Source organism: Pinus tabuliformis, chromosome 2_1, assembly GCF_031772625.1.
Source record: "Pinus tabuliformis cultivar Carrire ecotype Pingquan chromosome 2_1, CPIR1, whole genome shotgun sequence".
Lineage (NCBI taxonomy): Eukaryota > Viridiplantae > Streptophyta > Pinopsida > Pinales > Pinaceae > Pinus > Pinus tabuliformis.
In genome coordinates this window covers 864,588,736-864,602,464 of record NC_142299.1, presented here as the reverse complement: position 1 = coordinate 864,602,464, position 13,729 = coordinate 864,588,736, and the positions used below count along the sequence as shown (strand labels likewise).

The 13,729-nt window shown below is 30.4% G+C and overlaps 1 protein-coding gene across 1 annotated transcript; it reads left to right on the top strand.

Annotated features, from left to right (window-relative positions):
* The first annotated feature begins 9,407 nt into the window (after positions 1-9,407).
* On the top strand, positions 9,408-10,630 carry LOC149203410 (proton pump-interactor BIP103-like). The gene is made up of 5 exons (XM_089401862.1): positions 9,408-9,560; positions 9,651-9,839; positions 9,942-10,226; positions 10,319-10,423; positions 10,517-10,630. Exons 1-5 carry the CDS (start codon positions 9,408-9,410, stop codon positions 10,628-10,630), a joined length of 846 nt encoding a protein of 281 aa, XP_089257988.1.
* Positions 10,631-13,729: the final 3,099 nt, after the last annotated feature.

Below are 13,729 nucleotides of genomic sequence, written 5' to 3'. Positions count from 1 at the left end.
TGAGATGAACCTGGAAACCACTTTTGATGATTTTTCACTCAAACTTCTATCTTTTTATTATATTGAAATTAAAGTTGATTGTGATATTTATATTGGTAATCTAGGTTTTGTAGATTAAAATAAATGAGAGTAGTTGATAACATTTTTCGTATAGATGAAATACTCTTTCACACCGATTAAATTGTTCTCACAAATATTTTAAGTGGACACTCCACCAATTATCAATATTGTATATTGATAGTCTACTAGGATCATACCAACCATGTATTATGAAATTAAATCAAGTTTTTTACCAAGCATAACTGAACCGAACTTATTATGAAAAAATTTAGGGGTTATGGTAGAGACATAGTTTCCTTTATGCAAGAGTAACCTTTCTCATGATTCATCCATTCCTAAGATTATATTGCCACTACTCTATTTTGAAAGGATTGGACATAGGCATTTGTGGGGTTGACTCCCTTGTCTTAGCTATGATGGATCTCCATTTAGCATGTTGGAAGCTCATAAATTTTCCAAAGAATGTGGATTGAACAATGTGAAGAAAAAATTGAATTTATTTGCTTCAATCATAGATGGTACAAAAATTCACATGTAGGCTCATGTTTTGTTTTTGTTTTTTTCATGTATCAAAAATTTTGTTCAAATAACTTAACGAAAAATATGAAATTTAAATATCACACCAATCCTTATCATCCATTGTACCTTGACATACAATAATATATAAATCAACACATTAAGAATCAAACCTTATGGAGGTGCAATGTAAAATACTACAGACTTTTGATCGAGTGAGACAATTCAATATTGAAAAATGATAAAAAATGACTATGAGAGGAAAAATAAATATGCACGAAACTTGTGTGGAAGGAAACAATTTCATCATCAAATGTACACTTTGCAGTCTTTTTCTACTTTTTGGGAATAAATTTTGCTTTCTCAGGCAAAAAAATCCTTTTCTTTTTATTTATATTCCCTTGCCTAGTCAAATACATCGCCAAGTCTTGCAAAATATCATGATTAATAAAGGAAAGCTCATGGTCGCTACCAATATAACTCACCATGGCACCTCTGAATAGTGAATTAAGGTTGGTATGTGAGCTAAAAGAAATATTTAATCAATGCTCAAAGACATATCAACTTCTCTCCTATAAAAGAGTGTAAAGTTATTATGTCAGTGACTAACTTTATTGATATATCTATTTCATATCTTTGATTCGAACTAGTTCATCCAATGGTAAATTTTGAATGTCATTTTGGAAAAAAGATTTCTATAAACCTCATCTTTCCCATACCAGTCCAAATGCCCAAAAGAAGTTAAGCAAGGACAAGCAAAGGCAAATCCAATCACCTTAAGAGGAAGTGGTAAAATATTATAAGCTTTTAGTGAGACAATTCAATATTGAAAAAGAGCATATTTTTGATCAAATATTTGCTATTGGAACTTGAAAGAGCATCTTTGAAGATTGAGAGGAAATCTATGTTGAAAATGTTATATAAGATGTAAATTTTGCATAATGTAAGTGATTTATCTTTATCTATTGGCTTTGAATGGAATTTTGTTTACTAATTTGTATATTCACTAATGTTCTATATGTCACAATTGTTCTCAAATTTATGCCTTTCAACTGCTCCTTAGTTAACATTGATATGAAATTGATAATTGAAAAAGCAGTAATACAATATGCATAAAATGTAAAGGAAAATAAATATGTCCCTATTCTATAAGAGGAATTTTGTAAAATATTGGCCACAGAGGTTCTTGATATGTTCACCGAGATGTGTTAGAGGGAAATGGTATGTTCTTTGGTGGGCAATGCATGACCCTATCACATTTGCAATTACGCTCTCTTGAGAAATTTCATGTAAATTTAATGAATTTTCCATGCCAATGTACTATATTGATATTTTCATTTTGGGCTTAAATGACCTTTTTTTTCATTATTATCCATTAAAAGCCTCTAATTCCTCAGGGAAGAGTATAAAATTATTTTCCATACCAAAATATTTTCCATCCAAATAAATTTGTTATTGGTTTAAAGATTTCTCTAATTCCTTAAACAAGGATATAAAATTATTTTCCATATAAATGAACACTAAAATAAAAAATTATTTATGAAATTTAATTGGGAAATTATCTCAAATTATCTCAAAAGAAAATTTTCATAATATATTTTATTTGTCATTATTTTAATCATTGTTTCTTTTATTAGCCAATAAAAACAAATTTTCCACACACCATGATAATTTAAAAATACAATATTATCATTTTTATAAAATAGAGTCTTATTATTATGAATCTGATTCATGCATGTATTATTTATTTATTGAAATTTCATCTTAGGGCTAGAATTGAAGATCAAAAACTTTGGCTGTGGTGAATGGTCTTTCCTACATATATTTTTCTACCTACTCCATTGGCTTGGATTTATGAATAGTACCCTCATGTCCTCTTCATGCATACTTAATATGAAGACATTACAATGAACATCATGGATACAAAATTACTTAGTGATTATCATTGATCAAAATTTTCAATATAGGTTTGATTCCTTATTATGATAAATTCAATATCCAATGAGTAGTATTCAATTGAAACAATGATTTTTATTGAAAAAAAAGTTATTTTTGTTTTATTTTGCACATGGTGTTTTGCATTATCATAATGCAGAGTTTTACCAATCATTAGAACTAAGGTTCTTATTGTAAAAGAGTATAGGAAGTTGTATTTATTTTATCCAAAAATGAGTTGGAGGTTTTAAATAGTTTTTTTTCTTCATTGGACATTATCTATAAAATAACATTATATTTTGATTGTCTTTAAAAACCTCATTGCATTTGTTTAAATAATTGGACCAATTACTGCATAAAAAATAACATTTTCATAGTATTTGAGCAATGACATCCAAGAAATGAAAGACTAAATAGTCTTATTGAATTGTCCCTATGTAATTCCTACAAAGGTTACAAGTAAATAGTCCAATTAAATTTCATAAGAAAATAACCCTATTAAATTTTATCCATATGATTTCAATCTAAACTATAACATTAATAGCATATGTGTGTACTTGTTCATATATATAGAGTTGTTGCATGAAGATAAGTTTTTTTTGGGTTAAAAACCTACATAACCTAATATAATAAGAGATGTAATGTATGCATAAAATTTTAAATTGTTTTTCTAAAAAACAATTTATTTAACTCGTTAATATTGAAAAGATAAATGAAATTAACTTTTCAAATTGAAATATAACATTTCCAAATTAAAATGTAACTTCTATCTCTAAATTGAAATATAACTTTTCTCTTTAAACTGTGATCCATTTGGGCGTAGAGCATACGACAATCACTCTGCCCACTTTACTTTTGTAGGAATTTTATTAATGGGTATTGGATTTACGGATAACCATGATTTCAGATTCGAAGAAGGTTATGATCAACTCAGAAACTAAGATTGTCATTCAGGAATTATCCAGCGGTTGGACATATTGAATAAGATACACATGTCTACATGGTTTGGATGCTCTCTACTTAATATTTGTTTAAAGTTTTCCGGTGTTTGAATCTTGTGGAGATAATCATATGTTTATTAGAACAAATGATCATCGAATAAATACAAAGAGAAATAAATACAATATAAGAAAACTTTTCATAGAAGAATACTTTACAGAAAGTTTTGCAGTTTTTTTCATCAGACACACTGTAAGACATCATCACATAACTGAAGCTGAAAATTTTTCAGCCACGGAGAACTAATAAGATGTTTGAAGGAGATGGCCATCAAAATTTAGCATAAAAGTTCTACATAGATTAAAAAATATAATTTGTTTTAAACGAATAGATTAATATTTTTTTATACGGAACATGGGAGTCAGTTTTCAAAATTGAACCCATCCCGGCCTTCCTTGAGCTTCTCGCCCGTCCCAAAGGGATAAAAAGAATTGCATTTCAAAAAAAATAAAATATCAAAATTTTTAATTAATATTTTTAATAACCAATCAATATATCTTTTATCTTTGTACTTATAATAAATAATAGCAGGGCAATAATGCTCGTATTTTTTTCTTACTGAATTAAGAAATTATTCTTTAATTCGATCCCACCTACCCAATGCCCCCATTAACACAAGTAAATCGATGTGGAGCAAGTAATTTTCAGGTTCCTTACGTACTAGACTATAACGATATGAATGATGCCCCCATTAACACAAGTAAATCCGTGTGGAGTAAGTAATTTTCAGGTTCCTCATGTACTAAACAAAAAAGATATGAATGAATACTTACTAGTGAGAACAATAGTAGTAACTCAGATATGAATAAATGGTTTAAAAGGGAGGATAAGAATAGTAACTCATTTTATTCATTTATTTAGAGAACCATATTAGTTTACAATATATTTATACATCTATCCTAATTGGACAGATTGCTTCTATTTATGTCTTAAAAGAAATTATTGTAAAAATAGGGTACAATGAATCATATCATTCCTCTCAAATCATTTTCCTTAAAAAACGATGACAAGCGTTGTCCATTAATTTGAATTTTCAAAACCAAGTGAACTAATTTCTCTAATCTACAATTCATTTTTGGAATTTATTAAAGGCAAACATGAGGTTGTGTTCAAATGCACTCAATTAATTTAACTATGAACCAAATATTGATTGATTATTCACCCATATAAAATGCAACATATGCATGAATAACAATTTTATGATTGTGTGACCGCATGTGATATAATATTGCGGTCAAACCCCAATATAATAAAAAAATTCCTTAAGTTGAACATAAATTATAAAATCAAAGATGAAATCAATCACAAAATAATGTATGGGTACTTTAGTGTTTGGTTGAGTGGTCCATTGACACTTAAAATATTTTTGCCACATTTTCTCTATAATCATTATCTTTTTTTTTTTTTTACTTTGTTATTTGATTGTGCAACATTTGATGTACTTATTATTCCTTTCATATGACAATAAGACCAAAGCAGTAAATACATGGTCCAATGACACTTACAAACTTTTTGTCTCATTTTCTCTCTAATCTTTGTCTTTTTTTGGACTTTGTTATTTGACTGTGCAACATTTGATGTATTCGTCATTCATTCCATATGACAATAATAACAAAGTAGTAACTACATTGTGTGTGAAGAAGCCACCGAGAATAGAAGTTTTATGAATTGCTATAAAGAAATAACTTCAAGGTGAAGTAGGACATGGGAAAGGATAGAGGATGGGTGATAGTACCCACCTTCCATAGATAGTAGGGTACATGAGAATACCACACAAAAAGACCTTGAATGTAAGCAATGTTGTAGGGGTTGAGATTGTGCAGAAGAATGACAATATGATGTGGGTTTAATGAAATTATGAATGATGATATATGTTAACATGGTTTGGGTACCAAACATTAAATCTTTTAGAGTTGTATAGAAAATGTTAAGTCTTATACAATAAACTACGTTGAACTATTTACTTGATTTCAATACACACAGAAACACACACATATATCCAAAACGCCACTATGAGCTTCATCGTCCTCTCGATGTGTTGCCTCTATTCTTCTTTCAACAATCATACTTTGTCATAAAAATAATAAGGCTAGCAAATTGATACCCCAAGTTGGCACTATTACACCTAACAAAGGGTAGTGAAGCACATTGAACACTGAATGACCCATTCAATAACTTTGTGCATGCTCTTGGTACTCATTCCTCGATTATCCTCGAGTGCTCTTTCAATGTTCCTTCCCTGGAGGGTGCATTCATTTTTCCATTTTCATTTGAATTGCCAGTTTTCAACCCATCATCCACATAGGGAAAGTTATCATATGTAGTGCGACGTTAGCATGTCATTGGCATTTAATCAGTAGCAGAAGCAAAAGTAGGGACAATTGATCTAGTTTTTGAATCTATTGATTGAGACCAAGATGGAAACCTAATATCATAGGAGGGGATTGAAGTATAGATTTAAATATCATCACAATAACATTCTTCTAGTTTCTGTTCATTTAGATATATAAGGTGTCAAGGCGAGAGCTCTAGCTTAATCCAACGAGTTTATTTGTCCTTGCTAATTAAGTGATTTATCAAAGTCTTCTCACTACTCCTGCATATAGCACGTCTTTAGTTGGAAGATATTCTTCGTTATCCTCCTATCAAGAAAATTTTGTTTGCCTCAAATTTTCACTATTAGATTTAGCTTGGGCTGCAAATGGCATGATGACTAATGTTATTTCTTTCACATATTGGAAAATCTCCACTTACTTTATTGTTAGCATTTTCTTATTCCAAGTAACCTGTAATGTGCATCTTCTTCGATTTCTAATAAATAACATGAATAAATGTAACTTATTTATCATTTGATAACAAATTTGTAGCTTTCATAGAAAAATATTCATTTAATAAATTATATATTTATTATTTAATAAATTGTATTGAGATGTTATATTGTTTTAATGTAGCAATTTTAAAATTTTTATAGTATTTTAGTGTAACCATCTAAAAATAATAAATTTAAAAATTATTTTTTATAAACATTTTATTTAATATACACGTGATTAATTTAATTGATATTCCTCAAAATCTTATTTCTATGATCAAGATCTTCACTATAGTTGGGCTAATAACATTAAAAAAAAATATTAATAACATATAGAATAATGTTATATATATATATATATATATATATGAATGAATGAATGATGCCCCCATTAACACAAGTAAATCCATGTGGAGTAAGTAATTTTCAGGTTCCTTATGTACTAGACTAAAATGATATGAATGAATAGTTACTAGTGAGAACAATAGTAGTAACTCACATATGAATAAATGGATACTAGGGAGGATAAGAATAGTAACTCATTTGATTCATTTATTTAGAGAACAATATTAGTTTACATTATATTCATACATTTATCATAATTGGACAGATTGCTTCTATTTATGTCTTAAAGGAAACTATTGTAAAAATAGGGTACAATGAATCATATCATTCCCCCTAAATCATTTTCCTTAAAAATGGATGACAAGCGTTGTCCATTAATTTGAATTTTCAGAAGCAAGTGAACTAATTTCTCTAATGTATAATTCATTTTTGGAATTCATTAAAGGCAAAAATGAGGTTGTGTGCAAATGCACTCAATTAATTTAACTATGAACCAAATCTTGATTGATTATTCGCCCATATAAAATGCAACATATGCATGAATAACAATTTTATGATTGTGTGACCGCATGTGATATAATATTGTGGTCAAACCCCAATATAACAAAAAAATTCCTTACATTGAACATAAATTATAAAATCAAAGATGAAATCAATTACAAAATAATGTATGGGTACTTTAGTGTTTGGTTGAGTGGTCCATTGACACTTAAAATATTTTTGCCACATTTTCTCTATAATCTTTATCTTTTTTTTTTACTTTTTTATTTGACTATGCAACATTTGATGTACTTATTATTCATTTCATATGACAATAAGACCAAAGTAGTAACTACATGGTCCAATGACACTTACAAACTTTTTGTCTCATTTTCTCTCTAATCTTTATCTTTTTTTGGACTTTGTTATTTGACTGTGCAACATTTGATGTATTCGTCATTCATTCCATATGACAATAAGACCAAAGTAGTAACTACATTATGTGTGAAGAAGCCACCAAGAATAGAAGTTTTATGAATTGTTGTAAAGAAATAACTTCAAGGTGAAGTAGGACATGGGAAAGGATAGAAGAGGGGTGATAGTACCCACCTACCATAGATAGTAGGGTACATGAGAATCCCACAAAAAAAGACCTTGAATGTAAGCAATGTTGTAGGGGTTGAGATTGTGCAGAAGAATGACAATATGATGTGGGTTTAATGAAATTATGAATGATGATATATGTTAACATGGTTTGGGTACCAAACATTAAATCTTTTAGAGTTGTATGGAAAATGTTAAGTCTTATACAATAAACTACGTTGAACTATTTACTTGATTTCAATACTCACAGACACACACACACACACACATATCCAAAACGTCACTATGAGCTTCGTCGTCCTCTCGATGTGTTGCCTCTATTCTTCTTTCAATAGTCATACTTTGTCATAAAAATAATAAGGCTAGCAAATTGATACCCCAAGTTGGCACTATTACACCTAACAAAGGGTAGTGAAGCACATTGAACATTGAAAGACCCATTCAATAACTTTGTGCATGCTCTTGGTACTCTTTCCTCGATTATCCTCGAGTGCTCTTTCAATGTTCTTTCCCTGGAGGGTGCATTCATTTTTCCATTTTCATTTGAATTGCCAATTTGCAACCCATCATCCACATAGGGAAAGTTATCATATGTAGTGCGACGTTAGCATGTCATTGGCATTTAATGAGCAGCAGAAGCAAAGGTAGGGACAATTGATCTAGTTTTGAATCTATTCATTGAGATCAAGATGGAAACCTAATATCGTAGGAGGGGATTGAAGTATAGATTTAAATATCATCACAATAACATTCTTCTGGTTTCTGTTCATTTAGATATATAACGTGTCAAGGAGAGAGCTCTAGCTTAATCCAACGAGTTTATTTGTCCTTGCTAATTCAATGTTTTATCAAAGTCTTCTCACTACTCCTGCATATAGCACGTCTTTAGTTGGAAGATATTCTTTGTTATCCTCCTATCAAGAAAATTTTGTTTGCCTCAAATTTTCACTATTAGATTTAGCTTGGGCTGCAAATGGCACTATGACTAATGTTATTTCTTTCCCTTATTGGAAAATCTCCACTTACTTTATTGTTAGCATTTTCTTATTCCAAGTAACGTGTAATGTGCATCTTCTTTGATTTCTAATAAATAACATGAATAAATGTAACTTATTTATCATTTGATAACAAATTTGTAGCTTTCATAAAAAAATATTTGTTTAATAAATTCTATATTTATTATTTAATAAATTGTATTGAGATGTTATATTGTTTTAATGTAGCAATTTAAATTTTTTTATAATATTTTAGTGTAACCATCTAAAAATAAAAAATTAAAAAAATATTTTTTATTAACATTTTATTTAATATACACGTCATTTTTTTTTTTTGGGCCATAACCTTGCGTCTTTGAAAAGCATCTTTCAAAAGTTACATGAATATATGCCGTTTCAAATGAAATTGAGCACATGGCTGCATCAGGACCGACATGTTCTTGACCTTCGTGTACGTCGTTGGGCAGTTTTCGTTGATTTTCAATATTAATACAACAAATCCGCAACCAATTTTTCGACACACAATTTCTGGATTTGAGCGAGCATAATACAGCAGAGGCAGAGGAAGGGCGTTTCTGTTAACTTGGTACCTAGGTTAATTTAAAGTTTGGGTTTTTGCTTGACACACATTGTATTACTAAAAACAAACAAAGAAACCAGAAGAAATGGCCGCGGAATCAAACTCCTACCAACCCCACGAATTTTACTTTGTTGCATACCCATTTTTGGAGTTGGCTGAGTCGAAAGACACCGAGAGAGAGTTTGCACAGTATCGTAAAAAACGGTCTGAGATAATTGACACCATAAGAGCCAAAACGGTAATAATGGCTTATTCTCTGTAATTTTCTGTTATTAATATATTCGACTATAACAATATGAGCTCTTTTGCGATGGTTTCTTTGTTACAGGTAGAGCGGAAAGAAGTTTTGGAGAAAATAAAGCCTCTGTTTGATGAAGAAAAAGCGTACAAGGAACGTTGCAACGAAATAAGTAAAAGGTTATCCGAATTGAATTTCAATTTCAAGAATGTAAGAGTGCCGAAAGATGCCGGCGCTAACCATAATATTCCCTCATCTGAAGAAGAGATTGATCGAGCGGTATGGCGGCTTGTTGTTTGCTGCGCAATATCACCTTGAAGTTTGATTCTACTGCAAAATTAAATTGTTACTGACAGCTATCTTCTTTTGTTTTTTATGCAGGTGGCTAAACTAGAGGTACAATTTAAGGGAGGGCGCAATACGCGAGTAGAAGAGAACCACCTGCTGAAACAGATAAAAGATCTGGAGAAATCAAGAGGACAAGTTTTGAGCGTTGAAGATTGGAATCTGAAGAGGAAATTGAAAGATATTTGGAATGAGAAGAAAGCGTTGCGTGACATTGATTCAGAAATCCGATATCTGGAGAAAGATCTCCAACATTATAAATCTTCCATGAAGCACCTTTCTCCATCTCTCGATCAACTACGTACTCGCCGATATCAAAACGTAAGTTTCAAACTATATCAATAGAATTTAATATTACAATTTAATTGAGTAGAAGTCATTAATTTCTATTCCAATGGCTTCCTTTCCTGCAGAATGTGCTCTCTTTGCAACTGCGGGCCGTAAGGGATGATGCGATATTTGATTTCTACAGGAACAATCACAACGTTTCTGACCTGGAGAACAGGTCAATACTTGAGGTATATAATATTTTTATTTTTGGTTTCTTCTAGGGTTTCTAACTTCTTAATATACCAGAGAAATTAACGGACTGCATATTCATTCAATTGCAGGTTGATAAGTTCATGGAAATGTGGAATGAAAATAAAGAGTTTAGGGAAGAATATGAACGAAGAAAGTTGATGGCTCGCAATCAACAAAATTGCTCTGATGCCTGTTACAGATAGCAACAAATCCCAAGAGTAGTCTTACTAATTTTTCAATTACATATTTTTTGGAATCATTTCCAGATCAGTTTTTCCATTTATTTAAGAACGTCGTAATAGGTAATTTAGGAATTGCTGTTCAACTTTTTGAACACTATTTAAAATATAACCACATATGTTTTGCAATGTTTCTTAAAATATGAAGATATAATTATCTTGTTGCTCTATAAAATGCTTGCAATATATGAAATGGATATATTTAATACAGAAAATTTAATAAATATAAATAAATTATATGTATTTCTAATTAAGCGAACCTTGCTGCATAACCATAGTTTTCAATGGTAACTGTGAGAAGACTCATGATATAGTTAGTATTACTGTAGGTTGAATATTTCGTAAGTTATGTAAAATGCAGAAGATAATTCTTATACTAGTTAATGAAAAAATAATAAGCAGAAACTAATTAAACAAAATTGTAATAATAAATATTATAGAAATACACGGATTATTCATAGTTAATGAAAAAAAGAATATACAGAAATCATCTAATGGATTTGTAATAGTAAATATAATATAGATAAACAATTATTTGATGAAGAATAAACAGAAAACACCTCAATAGAATTGTAATAATAAACAAGTGAAGCTGCATCGCAGCAAGTCCCTGCCAAGTTACTTTTACAAGTTAGTGCCGCTGCATTAAAGAGTTGCCCAGCAACAAATCTGTCAATCACTGTTAAAAAAGATCAGGAGAAGGAGATTCAGAGTTGATGTTTGAACGCAAATAAGCATCTTGGCCTTCAACCAGGTTTTCTTCCCGGAAAACTCAAGCCTAACATTTCTTTAGGCTTCTTTAAGAAGTGCTAGCAAGAGCTAAGAGCAAAATGCAGGTTCAACAGATATAAAGGCAATAAAACTAAATGAGAGAGAGAGTCGAAACAGGGGAATTAGAAAACAACTCTTCCCAAGTGCTAGCTTTTGAGTTTGAAGAAAGATCCTGGCTAAAGGATCTTATATGACTCTTTGATTCTGACAGAAGAGGATCTGATTTTGGTCTTCCAAACAAAATTATATAATCATGTGCATCCTAGCATTCAAAATTTAAAAAAAAGTGTTCAACAGCCATTTAGAGCGTAACCCCTCTTTATAATTGTACCTTTCTTTATACATGTAATAGCAAGTCTGTTTCTATCCCAAAAAATCATATAAACAGTTACATAAAATTGTACTTAAGTCCTCAAGACCTTAATCTTCTTATTAGTCTCTTCAATCTCCTTAAACCGATTAGAAATCAGATTTTACTTCTAGTAAAATATACTCATGTTCTTCTAGAACATTCATAAATGAATGACATATAATATGAATCCGTATAAATCAATGAATGAATTAAGTCTAGGAACTAGGATATTGGTAAGAACTAGAAAAAAAGTTGAACTTGGAAATGTTTTTCATATAACTAATGTTCACAAAAAGCAAATTCAAGAGTGGAACAAACTAATTCATAGATAGGATTTATTTTTTCTTTGATGCTTGTAATCCATTATCAATTATATGGCTACGTATTTGGTGCCATGGAACTATTTTCTAGTATTTAATATAGAATTTGAAGAATTATCACATTGAATAATGCATGCAACAATTTAGAACTGTTTTGTTTTACATTAACATCCATAACAAGCACCATAGCGCCTTAGACCATATTACACCCTCTGTTAAATAAAACAACTTGCACACCTGTATCATTAACTTAGTTTAGTTATAGTAGGTTTCATGCTAAACCTAAAATATGAAAACTATGTTGATCCCACTTATTTTCCCAATGGAGGAACTAGGATATTAGTAAGAACTACAAAAAAAATTGAACTTGGAAATGTTTTGCATATAACTAATGTTCACAAAAATCAAAATCAAGAGTGGAACAAACTAATTCATAGATATGATTTATTTTTTCTTCAATGCTTGTAATCCATTATCATTTATGTGGCTACATATTTGGTGCCATGGAATTATTTTCTAGAATTAAATATAGAATTTGAAGAATTCTCACCTTGAATAATGCACACAACAATTTAGGACCATTTTATTTTACACTAACATCCATAACAAGCACCATAGTGCCTTAGACCATATTACACCCTCTGTTACGTAAAACAACTTTCACACCTGTATCATTAACTTAGTTTAGTTATAGTAGTTTTCATGCTAAACTTAAAATATGAAAACTATGTTGATCCCACTTACTTTCCCAATGGGGAATATAATTGAGAATTTAACATGACCAACAATGTTGATAGGAAAGTGATTCTCTTGTTATTCTCCCTTTCGTCTTCCTTTCATTTATCCAAAATGCTTAACCTTGTTGTCTTTGATTGATATTAGGAGTTAACCTTGTCTTTGATTGATATTAGGAGTCAAAGGAGTTGAAGACCATATGTTGTTTCTAGTATAGAAATGGATTAATCAAAGTAGTAGTCTAACCCCCATCATTGTGTTGGGTTTGATGTGATCCTTGCTCAATATTCAAAGATTTCTTTTGTTTATTTTTCTTCTTTTCACCTCTACATGGCTGAAGATTCTCTGAGTGAATATATTGAATTAAATTCACAATAGAGGTTTGGGTAATCTAAATTCACCATAGAGATTGAGATTTTATATGATCAATATCCAATTGGTCATCTCTGTAACTAGTTGACCTACATTTATTGAGGACACAAAGAAAACTACATCATTAACATGGGATCTTAGTTTCAACTTTCTTAGATTAGTTATGGACATGCATGAGTGCTTACTCTTTAGTTCAATCTCCTACCTTGAGGTGCTTTTGCGATCATCTAAACTTCCTGCATAATTGATGTTTGTATAACCTGAAAGTGAACAATTTTCATAATGTGTATAGAACAAATCATAGTCTATGGTCCCTACAATATACTTTGAGATCCATTTTGCAACTTTATAATGAGAAATATCTGGTGATTGCATAAACCTGGAGATAAAACTTGCTCCAAAAATGATATCAGGTCTAGTTGTAGTGAGATACAACAAACTACCAACTAGACTTTTATACAATGTGGGATCAACTAGTGGTTCTACATATTCTTTTCTCAGCTTGTTGCCTTG

Coding starts and splice junctions, on each gene's coding strand:
- LOC149203410 (XM_089401862.1), top strand. CDS start 9,408: ATGGCCGCGGAATCAAACTCCTACCAACCCCACGAATTTTACTTTGTT. Junction 9,840..9,941: donor AAGAAGAGATTGATCGAGCG/GTATGGCGGCTT, acceptor TTTTTTATGCAG/GTGGCTAAACTAGAGGTACA. Junction 10,227..10,318: donor GTACTCGCCGATATCAAAAC/GTAAGTTTCAAA, acceptor CCTTTCCTGCAG/AATGTGCTCTCTTTGCAACT.